At 40.3% G+C, this 15,008-nt stretch overlaps 2 protein-coding genes across 3 annotated transcripts in view; both read left to right on the top strand.

Annotated features, from left to right (window-relative positions):
• Positions 1-12,645, top strand: part of LOC125917636 (synaptotagmin-like protein 2) — a 33,577-nt gene extending 20,932 nt beyond the window's left edge. For both annotated transcript variants that reach the window (XM_049623785.1, XM_049623786.1), the window contains 5 exons: positions 1,127-1,297; positions 3,203-3,281; positions 5,517-5,616; positions 7,034-7,239; positions 8,032-12,645. In XM_049623785.1, the coding sequence (XP_049479742.1) occupies positions 1,127-1,297; positions 3,203-3,281; positions 5,517-5,616; positions 7,034-7,239; positions 8,032-8,177 (702 nt within the window). In that variant the 3' untranslated portion in view covers positions 8,178-12,645. The remainder of the gene's footprint in view (positions 1-1,126; positions 1,298-3,202; positions 3,282-5,516; positions 5,617-7,033; positions 7,240-8,031) is intronic.
• Positions 12,646-12,890: 245 nt separating this feature from the next.
• On the top strand, positions 12,891-14,771 carry LOC125917635 (coiled-coil domain-containing protein 89-like). Its single transcript, XM_049623784.1, has one exon. It carries the CDS (start codon positions 13,495-13,497, stop codon positions 14,605-14,607), a length of 1,113 nt encoding a protein of 370 aa, XP_049479741.1. The 5' UTR covers positions 12,891-13,494; the 3' UTR covers positions 14,608-14,771.
• Positions 14,772-15,008: the final 237 nt, after the last annotated feature.

The following is a 15,008-nucleotide window of genomic DNA, read 5'->3' as shown; positions in this document are numbered from 1 at the left end:
ACTCAAAAAATGTTTATTGGAAGGATAGATGAATAGACAGATGAATAGAAAGTATACCTGCCTCAAATACCCATATTTCCCCCTACCCCAGACTGTATAATGTTGTCTTAGTCATGATAATTTGAAACTGGAAACAGAAGAAGTGTCATTCATTCCCTTTTTCTGAAAGGCTGTCCAACTATTTGATTATCCTCTGAGGAAAGAAGCAGAATTAAATTAATTTTCAGTCATCCATGGGTCAATTTTTTATAGATTTTCTGTAACCAGTTTTTAATTACAGTTTGACTGTGATATACCTCCATACCCTAGCTGTTTCTAGGTCAACTACTTCAACCCTATACTCAGGAAAAGCCACCTAATTTAAATAGTAAATTCAGAGAAAGACCAGCCTGCTACAACCAAAATGGACATTCAAGTAGTACATCATAAAACCAAATAGAGATTATTTTTAGGTCAGAAGTACTATTATCCCTCCCATGATTATATACAATCTAGGATTGATTGCATCTTAGATGAAAAACTGTTAGGATGCCAGATATTTTCCACTTAACCATATGAATCAGGAAAAAGGAATTTAATTGAAAAGTACCTTGCCATTGCAGGATATCTATAGTGGGAGATGTTGTGTGTAAATAGGGGCAAGTGGTATATAGGAATTTTCTGTACTTTCTGTTCAGTTTTGCTAGAAATCTACGACTGCTCTAAAAAATAGAGTCTATTAGAAGAAAAATACCTTGTCCTTAGGTAGAAAACAGACCACAGGATTAAACTTCATTAGCATTTTGAGACTGAACTGGACTTATGTTATATCTAGTTTGAACAAAAAAACATCCAGTAAAAAATGAATAATTGGCTTTCGTTTTTAGAAAGCTATTACTGGCTATGATATTTGAACTGTGGTTTGCTTTTCCAGAAGCAGAAAGAAAATCAGCTTTTGTGAAAGATGGATTTAGCGCTTTGAAACAAGACACTTAGAATAAGAAGACTTTGCAATATCTTTGAGACTTGAAACCTAGCAGATGAGAAAACCTGATCTGTACAGATGACTTTTCTCTTTATCTCTGTGTCATAACTTTGGCATAAAATAGTATTATTCACCACTTTAATTTCCTTCTTTGATCTGCAGTATAAAGTCGAAAAGCAAATCTTAAAAACACAAAAGCTGAACCTGTCCGTTTGGCATCGAGATACATTTAAGCGCAATAGTTTTCTAGGGGAAGTAGAACTTGACTTGGAAACTTGGGACTGGGACAACAAACAGAATAAACAACTGAAGTGGTACCCTCTGAAGCGAAAGGTAAGTTCTGACGTTTTTGGTTTGTTGGTTGGTTTGGTGCCTGGCATGTAGGAGAAAGCTACTATAAACTGCATTTTAATTAATAACGGTTATCCCTTGTTTGGGATCATTATGTCTTTTCACTCTGTCCAATATGTCTCTTATGCCCTTTTAATGTATTTTCTGTTCTTTTTTTTTTTTTCTCCTCTCCAGAATTCAGGCTGGCTAGTTTTTGCTAACTTGTCTTTCCATTCAATAATTTTCTTATCTGCTATGTCTAAAACACCCATCGTACAGGTTCTCAATCATTATATTTTTCAGATTTATATTTTCATTTGATTTTTCATAGACCACTTCTCTCCTAAAATTCTCTATCTTAACATTATCCTCATGAACATATTAATCAAAGTTATTTAAAATATATATCTGAAAACCCAATATCCTAAACATTTGTATGTCTCTTTTATCTAATTTTTTATCTTAGTTTGGTCATGTGGTCCTTTGTCCTGGTATGCCTGTTCATTTATTATTGTAAGCTAGGCATTGTATATGAGAGTTCTAGGGATACTTTGAGAGGATTTACTTTTGTTTCTGACACACAGAGTGGGGACAGAGCACTTTAATCTGAGAACAAACTGACTAGAAGCTGGGTTTCAGTTTTCATGTGGTCTCATGTAGTTTTTGTTTGCTCAAATTCCTAGGCTATGGCCCTTCAGGGATTCCAAGTGAAAGCCTAGGGAAGTAGTTATCAGATTTTAGTATGCATCCCATTCACGTGAAGTACTTATAATACAGATTTCTGGGCCCTATTCCCAGGGTTTCTGATTTAGTAACATCTGGGCCCAAGTTTCTAGCCATGGCTGGTTGCTGATACAGCGTCTTGCCTGGGGACCATACTTTGACAACCACTGATCTAGAGTATGTCTAAGGCTATTCCTTTCTATTATGCTCTAGTTTGGCACTACTTAAAAATCAGCTGATGCCTCAAAGTGAAAAGCAACGAATATCAGACTCAAAGATGTTCTCCATTTGAGTCGTGATAATAATTCATTAATTCCTTCAAATAAATTTGTTTAATCCAGTTTTTTTTTATTGCTTCCAGTGTGAGGGTTGGTATGATCTCAGCTGGAAGTGATGAATATCAATAGTAGAAATCATTGTTTAGCATCTCCATATTAAACCACTTATGCTTAAGAAATGGTTCCCAAATATTGCATCAAAATCACCTGGAACACTGATTTCTAGTCTTACCCAAGACTCACTGGGTGTGAATTCCTTAGAAGATGTCAAAAGCTTTTCATTTTAAACTAACCTTTAGGTTTCTGATGCATAGCTATGTTTTGGCAATAAGGCTCTAAAGGACCAGAATTTGAAAGTGAAACCAGCTCTCTTATACTTGAAAATAATAGATACACATTTTAAAATTATTGTCCAGTCTTTGTTATTCTTAAAGACATCAAACCATGTGATCTGAAATGATCAGGTTAATGCAGCTTTGGAAATGTAATGTTTGGCTTTTCTTCCCCCAGACTTTCCCCACACTCTTCTTACTCAAAGAAAAGAGTAACTCAAATAAATAGTTTTATGTCTGACTGGGTGACCAACAAAATTTATGTGCTTTTATAAAAACCAAAGCATCCCAGAACATTTCTTCTCTCTCCAAGAAAGCCATTCTGATTTCTTTACTATCTCTGAGACTAAAGGCCTTGAGATATTTTCTGGGTACCAAGCAAGTCTTTCCAAGATACACAGTATGGCTTTCCCAGATATAAAAGCAAGAGTTTAGCTTTGATGGAAATGTTAATTCAGGGCACTCATGGGTGGTACATACTCACAGAAACGGGCATTTGTTGTCCTATAACACAATATCAACAGAGTAAAATAGTTTGTGTCTCACACTTACTGACAGTGTCCTTCATTTTCCAGACAGCACCAGTTGCCCTTGAAGCAGAAAACAGAGGTGAAATGAAGTTAGCTCTCCAGTATGTTCCAGATCCAATTCCTGGTATGTAATGATTTTCCATACAGATTTATGTCCTTTCCCGATCCCTTCCCTCTCCAAGGATTTCTTTGAACTCTGTGATATTTTCAAAGGTGAAACCCTAGGCAAAATTATTAACTTAGTAATTATATGGACCAGATGAGTCAATTTATAGTTGATAATTCTTTATTGTGGTAAAAACACATAATATAAAATTTATCATCTTAACCATTTTGAAGTGTACCTTTTGTAGGATTAAGCATATTCACATTGTTATAAAGCAGATCTCTAGACCTTTTTTCATCTTGCATATCTGAAACTCTGTACCCTTTAAACTTCAGCCTCACCATGTCCTTCTCCCAGCCCCTGATAACCACCATTCTACCTTCTGGTTCCATGGAAAAAAAAATGTTCAGTTTCCAAAATTCTCTAGTTTACAATCCTTGTTTGAATTATCACCTCACTCTCCAAAAGTGTTTTTTGTTTTTTGTTTTTTTTTTTATTGTTCCCAGTGTGAGGGTTGGTATGATCTCAGCTGGAAGTGATGAATATCAGTAGTAGAAATCATTGTTTAGCATCTCCATAATAAACCACTTATGCTTAAGAAATGGTTCCCAAATATTGCATCAAAATCACCTAGAGCACTGATTTCTAGTCTTACCCAAGACTTACTGGGTGTATCTGCACAGTGTGGATGGCCTTTCCCGTATTCAGAATGGAGCCTGGGTGTTCCTCACAGGCAAGAATTAGACAAATTCATATGGAGCCCTTAGGAAGTAAGAGTGTATTGGTTCCCCATTCTTAAGGTCTCGGCAGGACTGAAAGCTTTTTCCTCAAGATTCCTAATTGCATCCTTGATGTTAGGGCCTCAGGTCTCCAGCCCAGTTAAGGAGCAAGAGACTAGCAAGAAATGAATGCCTGCCATTTATTTCCTAAGCAAGTTCCCCAAGTTTTTCTCCTTAAGAATCTGTATAAATGTTATGACTGAAATCAGAGGTTGCAACTCAACTGCTTTCAGTAACCAGGCTGTGAAACCAGTGGCATGAAAGAAATCTTGGATGGTAAGGGCAGTGATTGAACTAGAAAAAGCATTCTAATTCGGTTAAAAAAAAAAAAAAAGAATTGGAGGGCAAGTAAAAGATATCTTTAGGTCCATATGGCTGCCAAACCACCATTTTGTTACTTCTGGATCTTCCTAAAAGGCAGATTTTTAAAATATATAATTTCTATCCTATCATTTATGGTCCACATGCATAGAAATTCTGCCAGTCTGTTTTCCACCACTATCATTTCTTGGTGGGAGCGAGGGGCAAAGGAGAGGATGTTTTGTGATGGGCTCCACCTTGTCTGATTTTTTGTTCATGTAGTTTCTCTTCTCTGGAGTGGCTTCCTCTCTCAACCTATCCAAGTCTTAGATGAAGCCCCATCTTCTCCATAAAGCTTTTCCTGGCTATATGCATTCACCCTCGTTGAGCACATCATCACCTAGAACATTATAGTTATAACTTGGCATTTCATTCTGTGTTACATTTTTATAGTTTTTATTTGAATTACTCTTTTTAAGTGTAAACATTTCCTGAGGACATAGATTTCTTATGTTCCTTGTATCCAATGATATTACTAGCATAGGGCTGAGCATATAATAAATGCTCATTAAATTCCTGTTGGTTAATTAGGTTAACCCATTCAGAAAAATATGGTAGTGGTCCTCTGTCCATGTGCACCCAGCCTAGCCAACAACTAAAGAGTAAGCCAACTTCTCAGAATTCCTTGGCCATAACCCTAGTTATTATGCGTGTGTACGCAATATTGTCACAAAGTGTGTAACCACATTTAACAAGAAAAGTGGCTGTACTTAGCCAGTACCTGTTTTGGTTACTTTATACTCATTATGTTTCAAATGCCTCCCATTAACAATATTTGAAAGGAATATGCATTTCACTGAGATGTTTTGAATATAACTGTAAATGGATGATTTACATACCTGATCTCTATAATTTATCTTGAAACAAGCCAAACCCAGAAATAATGATGTAGTACTCTGCACTTGGAATCAATATGAATTATTTGCATAGAGTTATCTGAGCTCAGTGCAGCCAGACTAGGGAAGATTTAGTTAAGAATGTATAAATTTAGCCAATTAGGATCATATCATCAAGCTCTAGCTAGCATCACTGTTCCAGACTGCATCTTTGGATGCAGTATTGCCAAGAGAGGAATGGCAGTGAAATTTTCTTTTCTGCCCTTTTTCAATTATAGGTAAAAAGCTTCCTACAACTGGAGAAGTGCACATCTGGGTGAAGGAATGTCTCGATCTACCTCTGCTAAGGGGCAACCATCTAAATTCTTTTGTTAAATGGTAACAGCATTGATAACTCTGTCTCTCTCATCTCTGCCATAGCCCAGCCTTTGCTGGTTGGTTTCAAGTCTCCATACCTGTGATGCTGAAACTCATCATTCATGGTTTGAATGAAATAACTTAGGACAATGGCAACGCATTCTGGAAGGACCTGTGATATGAACCCCTAATTTGAATTTTTAAGTGGCAAACTTTTTTCTCTGTTATATATATAAATGCCTGGCATCAAGTCAGCAGTGTCTAAACAGCTATTAGTGTGCTCTCTTAGCCCCCCTGACTGATTTTATCTATACCTATTCTTTCAGAAGACCAGTTGTAGCTGTTTAAGTTTATATGACATTATTTGTGACTTTCTCTCTCTATATTATTCATAGATGTCAGCTGGTAAGATTTTTCAGCTCAGGGCAGTCTCTCATTCTGAGACAACTTTTAGACCTTCTTGTATTTATAAGAGGTATGGTAGGTTAAAAACAGAAAAGAGATAATCAGGACTAGATCATATTTCCAAATTTTAAAGGAATCCTCAAGCAATTGCTACCATGTTAAGCACTTACTGATTGAAAGCACTGAACTAAGTTGTTTGCTTCATATGTAATTATAACATTAACCTTACGAATTAGGTATCACCATTCTCATTTTAAGATGAAGCAAGTGAGAGATTAAGTGACTTTTCCTACAATACACAACCAATAAATGGCAGAGTCAGGATTCAAAGCAAGTCTGGTCCACTGTAATGAAGAGTAATGAAGAGTACCTCCAGCAGGATGCTGCCACCACTGCCACCACCACCATGACCACCCCCACCATGACCACCACAACCACCATCACCACCCCCATCATCATCGCCGTCACCACCATGACAACCACCACCATCCCCCCCACCACCATGACCACTACCACCATCCCCATAATATTCTCCAACACCACCACCACTACCATCACCACCATGACCACCCCCACCATGACCACCACAACCACCATCACCATCCCCATCCCCATCATCATCGCCATCACCACCATGACCACCACCACCACTACCACCACCATGACAACCACCACCATCCCCACCACCACCATGACCACTACCACCATCCCCATAATATTCTCCAACACCACCACCACTACCATCACCACCATGATCACCCCCACCATGACCACCACAACCACCATCACCATCACCACCCCCATCATCATCGCCATCACCACCATGACCACCACCACCATGACCACCACCACCATGACCACCACCATCATCATCCCCACCACCACCATCACCATCGCCACCACCACTGCCTCTCTACACTCTATTTTTTCTTCTATATCCTTCTGCCAGTCTTCACTAGCTGTGTTGAAGTACACTTAAGGTGTAAATGTTCACCATCTTAGTAAAATGCTTTCACAATGATTTCTTTTGTAGTATCATCCTTCCAGATACAAGTAGGAAAAGTCGCCAAAAGACAAGAGCTGTAGGGAAAACCACCAACCCTGTCTTCAACCACACCATGGTGTATGATGGTTTCAGGCCTGAAGATCTGACAGAAGCCTGTGTAGAGCTTACTGTCTGGGACCATTACAAATTAACCAACCAATTTTTGGGTGGTCTTCGGATTGGCTTTGGAACAGGTAATGTCTGTTACGTTTTTAATTCTCTATGAGCCAAGTGCTTCTGGAGACAGTAGAGGTTTGTCTGCTTGTTGCTTTGCTTCTTCCTTATGAAAACAGATATTCTATTTCTGTTAAGTGTAATGAAATGAATGAATGAAGGAATGTCAGGCTGTATGCCAAGGGCTCTAGATATGAAGACTAACAGGATGTAGTGTCTGTCCACACAGAGCTTAAGTTACAGTATATGGGGGGATACAGAAAATCCTTCATCACTACTCTTCCCTGAAAAATATTTATATCCTTTTATGACGAAAAGGATGCTTTAAATAATGATAGCAATTAACATTTGTGGAGCAGTAGTCACTGTACTGAGTGCTTTGATTATATTATTTCATTTAATCCTCACAGAAATTCTATGAGTCGTTACTATGTTATCTCCAGAGGAACTGATGTTCTAAGAAATGAAGTAACAGCTAATAAGCATCAGAGCCAAGATTCAAAGTCGAGTCTCTTAGACACAAAACCCCAAACCACACTTCCTTAGAGATTATCTAGTGTCACCTCCATCCCAGTGCCAGGCCTCTTCCCTACTACCCCACTATGTCCCTGACAGATTGTCAGCTAGCTCAGGTGACTAAACAGCTCTTTCTTCGATTGAGCCCCAGATTTGCCCTCCTGATGATATTAAAACGCTTCCTAGCTGTCTTCCACTGGTGATTATAATGAGGGAATGACCTTCCTTGCCGCCTCCAATGAACAATTCCTTTCTAAATGCAAAGCTTCCTTTCTCTGCCCCCCCCCCCCCCCCAGGTAAAAGCTATGGCACTGAAGTGGATTGGATGGACTCTACTTCAGAGGAAGTTGCTCTCTGGGAAAAGATGGTGAATTCCCCCAACACTTGGATTGAAGCAACCTTGCCTCTCAGAATGCTATTAATTGCCAAGATTTCAAAATGAACTCAACATTGACTGGCTCCTCCACTAAAAACCACTAAACAGGTGGAATCTGATCTTGAAAATCTGACTGTGTGGACAGAGTTCTCACCTGCTACCTATTTCCACTAACGGATGCCACACAGCATGTTCAAGTCAACCTGCATGTGCTTCTTTGGTTACAAGGCCCAAGAGATTTAAATGATAATAAACAGTCTAACTTATTTGTGCCCTCAACATTAAAGAAGATATTTGAGAAAGCTAGCAAAATCAAATGGTACTGAGGCTTCAGAGAAAACGCTATCAAAAAATATTAAATATGGGGTGGTGTTAACGAGCAACATTTTCTAGTTTGCTGTTGTGTGTTTCACACCACAATTTTGTGCGACGGTTTGGAGGGCCTGCTTCTCGGTGGTTGAAAACCCTTGCAGGAACTGAAAATATAGTTTTTGTAAAAGAGGGACAGAAAAACACTCCTATAAGAAGTGGGGGGGGGGATATCAGTGATGATAAAGAATTTGACTATAAGAAAACGATATACTCTATAAACTCTATTATGATATGGAATTCCGTGTTAGGGAATTGAGACTGAATTTATTGCATGTATTTCTTTCTGCCTTTGAAACTGCTTTCCACCCGGCCCCCAATGTCAAAGTCTCAGATGTGCTTTGGTGCCACCTCCTGGCTCATAGGTGGAATTCAGTTTTTGGCTTAATTTTCTCCCAAGCTCTCAACCCTGTATTTTGTCATAGACTATGTGAAAAAACCAAAAACCTTGCATATATAAGATTCTGGTTTTCCTGTAACTCTACTATATGAAATTAGCATGAGAGTGGTCACAGGCATGTTTTGCAACAAAGTTTTAATTGAATGTAAATTGTTAAACTTTGCTTCCTATGCATAATTTTCATACAGTATTTTGTAAAAACCCTTAGAAGAAATTATATGATTTAATTGTGTTGTCAAGTTAAATAGACTTCTTATTTTAAATGAGATACTTCATGTTAGAAGTCCTAAAATCTTAAATTCCCAGCAAGGCTAAAGAATTGGTAAGCTAATATTTCTCGAGTCTTTACTGTAACTCTGGACATCATTTCCTCTGAATGAGATGCTTTGACCACGTTGTTGAAAGTGGAAGTTTTTCTTTTAAAGAAGTAGTTGAAAAGCATTGAAGATATGTTAATATTTATTTGAAAGGTTTTCCACAGAGACATTTTTTGGGTCATTTTAGGATATAAAGCATGACTCCTCCTTAGGACCCAGCTTGCTTGCCTTTCTCAAAACAAGCACTGTAGGTTAGGTGGGGTCTGGATGGTCAGGAGTGTGAAACCTTACTACAGGTGTCTAGGAAACATCACTGAAAATGACTAGTGTGCTTGTCTCCTCTGAACAGATGTTAGAACCTCTATCCACTTGAAACACGTGAGAAACTTCTGCCCAGTAAGAGCGGCTAACTTAGAACCCCCTTCCTGTGGTCTCTCAAGGTCTTTTAGCGAGATGTGTAGTCTAGCTCTATTTCCTGATCCTGCTCTGACCACAAGGAGGGGCACGAGCTGAGTGGAGGCGCAGCTCCCAGGTCGAAAGTACAGATCCTGTTCCAGCTCCTGCCGCTTCACGGGGCCAGCTCTTTCTCAGCCCTTCTTTCAGTTGCCTGCTCAGCCACCTCCCAGCAGCCAGCCAGCTCTGAAACACTGTGATTGGTTCTAGTGTCTCCCCATCTAGGACTGGGACTGCCTGCCTCCTCCTATTCTCAGATCCCTGACCTGCAAAACACCAGAGTGGTCAGTAGAAGCACCTTTGGTATCCAAATGATCAGGGTTTGAATTCTGGCTCTACCACTCAGGGTGACATGGGGTAACTTGTTCAACCTCTCTGTGCCTTCGTTTCTTTGTTCCCTGCAAACTATAAAATGTATATACTAATGCCTACCTTTCAAGAATATTGTTAGAATTAAATGGGAGAAGATGTACAAGTGCCTAGTACTGTGCAGGTTATATAGAAGAACTCTGGAGATAGTAGATTCAAAAAAAACCAGACATTAAAAGACTTACAGGCAAGTGGAGGGGACTCATTGGTCACCACTAGGGAGAGCATCAGCCCAGTTTTAGGCTTTGAACTTCTGGGGAGGAAATATATTGGATAATTTCAGGATCAAAGGTAGGTGGGGGAAAAAATGGTAGAGCAAGGAAAACAACCATGGCAGAGAGGAGCCCAGGGTCATTATTACTAAATGGAAGTTCTCTCAGAAAAGAGATGGTATCTAATTTATTAATGTATACTTAGCCTCTAGCACCACACTATACCTAGTAGCTGTTTGTTCAGTAAATAGGTAAATGAATATTGATTAGGGTCTTGTGAGATTCTCAGACTTGACAAGTTATCTATGGACTTCGTTTTTTAAAATAATTTTAACATAGAAATGTAACCAATTTTTAATGTGGAAAATCTACTTAATCAACAAATGTCACCAAGCATTCACTATGTGCAAGGGGCATAGAAAGGTGGAGGGGGGTAGGGGAAGCATCCATAAGCTTATCCCTCAAGAAACAACTGCTGTTAACACTGAGTATTTTTCTGTCATGTTTTCTTTTCTTAGGAAATATATTCTGTGAATTCACTTTACTACATCAGACAACCATATGTGGTAATCAGCAAATATATTCAATATATCTGTGACCCTTTTTTTTATATGAAGATGACTGTTCTAATTTTCTAGTCACTTGTTTCAACTTTGTAAGTTCCATTTCAGTGTATGAGCTTGAAATTTAAGGAAAAGAAGAGGAATGAGGGGGAAATACAAATAAGTTTAGTTCACTTTTTTTGATATTTATTTTTGAGAGAGACAGAGCACACGTGAGCACCAAGTGTGGGAGGGGCCCAGAGAGAGGGACAGAAGATCTGAAGCAGGCTCCGCACTTGAGCAGTGAGCCTGATGTGGGGCTCAAACTCATGAGCCATGAGATCATGAGCTGAGCCGAAGTCAGACACTCAACTGACTGAGTCACCCAGGCGCCCCTAATTCATATTTGTGAAGTCTTTGGAATCCACTTTCATAAAACCTCAATATCCTACAATTTAAGTAGTTATTAAAATTTCAGTTCAGGAAATTTCCTAGTCTTCCAACATTGCTTTCCCTTTACAGACATGAAACCCTGATCTCTGAGACCAAAGATCAGATTATTTCTCATCTGTTTTCCTTCTGGTGAAATCTGAAGCATTTGAAAATCCATCCAACATCTACAATGACACTCAGGCTTTTTCCTGATCATCATGACTTGAGAGATGAAGTCCGAACACCAGAAACAGTGGTCATAGCAATAGTCACTAGGATCATTCTGAATTTTAAGATTTTTATCTTTTTTTCTTCACTTATATTTCTAGCATAAAAATTTCCATGCCATTAAATTACCTACAAGCATGATAATGTTTAATAGCTGCATAATCTCCTAAGAAAATATAATTTCTTAACATTTTCTCTTTTTTGGACATTGAGGTTTCCAACTTTTAGTTGTTATAAACCACACTGCAGTGAAAAATTTTATCTTTTGGATTATTTCCTAAGCAAAACTCTCCCCCAAAAGGGCAATCATTAGTTTAAAAAGCATAAAAATGTTTTTAGTCCTCAATATGTGCTGTCAACTGATTTTCACCAATAGTGTGAGAGTACCTATTTCACTATACCCTCACCAGTCCTGGGTAGTCTTAAAATAGGGGGAAAATTGTGACTAAATTGATGGATGAAATGGTATCTAACTTTAACTTATTGGATCACCGAGGGGGTTCAATCCTTGCCCATTTTCCCCCCTTCATCTGTGAATTTGTTTCTCTTTTTAGATGTTAATGCTTTATTTATTTGTTCAGGCTCTATAAAAATATAAATTTATCATCTGTCATCTTTATGGTGGATATTTTTCCTGGTTTTTGAAATTTGCCTTCAACATCTATTCACCACACATTTATCTAAGCCTCCCCAAGGTGCCAGGCACTTGTCAAGTATCAATGATGGAACAGTCACAGCCCCTGCCCTTAATGATCTCAGGGCTTAATAGGGGGAGGCAGGCAGGTGAGCCATGAGTGCAATAAGGCTTTCACAGTTTCCATTAGAATTGTGAACAGTCTCCAGTGGATGCACCAAAAGAGGTGAGCAGTCAATTCTACATGTGGGGGCCAGGAAAGGCTTCACAGAGGAGATGATTCTCAACTGAGTATTGATGCTCAATAAGTGAGTAGAGTAACAAAGGACAAGGTGGGAAAAGGCATTCCAGGCAGAGAGAACACGCACAAACAAGGCCAGAGAGCTGGTTGGTTAGGGGAACATCAGTAGTTGGGATGGACTAGGAAGTAAAATGTCAAGCAGGTCCTAAGGAACAAGGGGTTGGAGAGACCTCAGAGCTCACAATTTAAAAAGTTATAAGTAACTTGAGATGTTCGGCAAAGTCCAATTAAGCTTTTCCTTACTCCTCTTTTACATAATGAATAAACTAAGACAGTCCTTTCTGCAGATTTTATTCTTATTTTAAGGTTTTATTCTTACCTGTGTTTCCTTTGTTTCCATTTTGAACACTTTAATTTACTTGTTATATTTAACTGTTTAATCTGGAATTGACTTTGGTATATGATAGCAAGCCTCATCTGGATCTTTCTTTCAGTTTTAATGTTCAGCACATCTATATTGTTCATTAAGCTTCTTTCTATAACCTTATTTTGCCATTGAGTAGAAACAGGGAAAGCTGAATATCTAATAAGATGTATTCCCAGCCGGGGACAATAGGAAGGGAAACTAAAGAAATTTCACTGGGGTTAGCTGTGTTAAACATTATAGGTTCAACTCACAGCCACTCAGGATCCTGGCTCCCAGAGCACCACTGCTACTTTGTATTTATAGATGACACATTTCTAAGGAGCAAACGTGTTTCCACAGAGTAATTTATTCTCATGACAAGTGAAGGGGGGAGATGGAGGAAAAATATGTCACAGGCAGCTTGATTTATTTACTCCTCCCAGAAATTAGGTGGAGTCGCGGTTTGTTTGTTTTGCACCCTGATGCTGGCTGAAAACCCAGTGGGCCTGGCATCTCTTCTCTGTACATTATAGGCCAGATGCTGGGCTGGGAGCAGAGAGCTGTGATTTGTTAGAAAGGCAAGCACAGATTGGTTCTCCAGTCCCTCAGATCTCCCTGTTCCTTCACGGCATTCTGAGGACCTGTCCACCAATCACGGGGCTGCTTACTGGAAAAAGCAACTGCTGGAGAGCGCTGGGAGTCCCTAGCAACACTCCGAGGCTTTTGAATCTGAGGGCGAAAGGCTGTGTAGTCAGCCGATAGTGGAGAAGAGCAGCACCTATGCCTCAGGAAGAAAAGGCTGTCAGGATGGACACTCCACATACTGAAGAACCCTTCGATAAGAAAGACAAAAAACCAGAAAAGCAGGAAGAGGAGATGGAGTTTAAGGAACTGGGCGGTCTGAGGGAGGCCTTGGCGAATCTCCGGGGACTGTCCGAGGAGGAGAAGAGCGAGAAGGCGATGCTTTGCTCCCGCATCCAAGAGCAGTCCCAGCTCATCTGCATCCTGAAGCGGAGGTCAGACGAGGCCCTGGAGCGCTGCCAGATCCTGGAGCTGCTCAACACAGAGCTGGAGGAGAAGAGGATGCTGGAGGCTGAGAAGCTGAAGGCCGTGAGCGAGTATGCCCAGAAGCTGGAGGAACGCTTTATGACCCTGGCAGCCAACCACGAGTTGATGATCCGCTTCAAGGATGAACACAAGAGTCAGAACGTCAAGCTCAGGGAGGAGAATGAGAAACTGAGGCTGGAGAATGACAGCCTCTTCAGCCAGGCTCTGAAGGACCAGGAGGCCAAAGTGCGCCAGCTCACCGCCCGGAGCGAGGCCCTCTCCAAGGAGCTGGAGACCCTGAAACAGAGGTGTACTCGGGATGCCCGCCAGGCACAAGCCAGAGAGAAAGAGCTGCTGGAGCTGCAGAGCCGGCAGGCCTGTGCCCACGCCAAGGAGACAGAGCAGCTGCACAGCCAGCTGCAGAGCCTCCAGCAGCAGCACCAGCAGATCGCGGAGCAGATGGCCGCGGCGGAGCAAGCTCACGGCAGCCTGAAGCAGGAGCTGCAGGCCAGACTGCAGACGGTCACTCGCGAGAAAGATGAGCTGCTGCAGCTGTCCATGGAAAGGGGCAGGGCGCTTCAGAGCAAGCAAGCGGAGATCCGCCAGCTTGAGGAGAAGCTGGAGACAGCAGATGTGGCCAGAAGGTATGCGCTACAGAGGTTTGAGCAGGAGGCCGTGGCCGTGGACAGTAACTTGAGAGTACGAGAACTTCAGCGCAGGATCGATGGGATCCAGAAGGCCTATGATGAACTCAGGCTGCAGTCTGAAGCCTTCAAAAAGCACAGCCTGGGCCTTTTAAGCAAGGAGAGAGAACTCAACGCCAAACTCCGCCATCTCTTCCCATAGGAAGCTTCTGTTTCCTCTTTCCTCTAGTTTAGAATTGAAATATTTGTGCCTTAGCATTATGTGTATTATACTTTCAAGCACAATAGGAAGAAGAAAAGCTGCTTTACTATGATCTTGTGGTTATTACTATTGTAACGCTAACACTGATTTTCAGTCCTACCACCTAGAATACACAAGATTTACCTGACTTCTTTCTGTGCCTTTGAAATCCTCCAAAGTTTGCTATCATTATCTCTACCTTCCTCATAACCTATTCATTCTCAACCTCAGATATCTTCGTATATCCTAAGATTTTAAATTAGCAGCTCCTATGGGCTTAAGGGAATCTGAAATGCAATGAAATGTACTATGGTGAAAGTAATTTAGTATAGTTCCCCCTTGGAGATAGGTAGGCTTGTAGT

Source organism: Panthera uncia, unplaced genomic scaffold (genome assembly GCF_023721935.1).
Source record: "Panthera uncia isolate 11264 unplaced genomic scaffold, Puncia_PCG_1.0 HiC_scaffold_212, whole genome shotgun sequence".
In the NCBI taxonomy this organism is placed as follows: Eukaryota; Metazoa; Chordata; class Mammalia; order Carnivora; family Felidae; genus Panthera; species Panthera uncia.
The sequence above is the reverse complement of the archived record's forward strand: the minus strand, read 5'-3'. Positions and strand labels throughout refer to the sequence as shown.

What these genes read in the sequence shown, in the direction of transcription:
- LOC125917635 (XM_049623784.1), top strand. Translation starts at nt 13,495, where the DNA reads ATGCCTCAGGAAGAAAAGGCTGTCAGGATGGACACTCCACATACTGAA.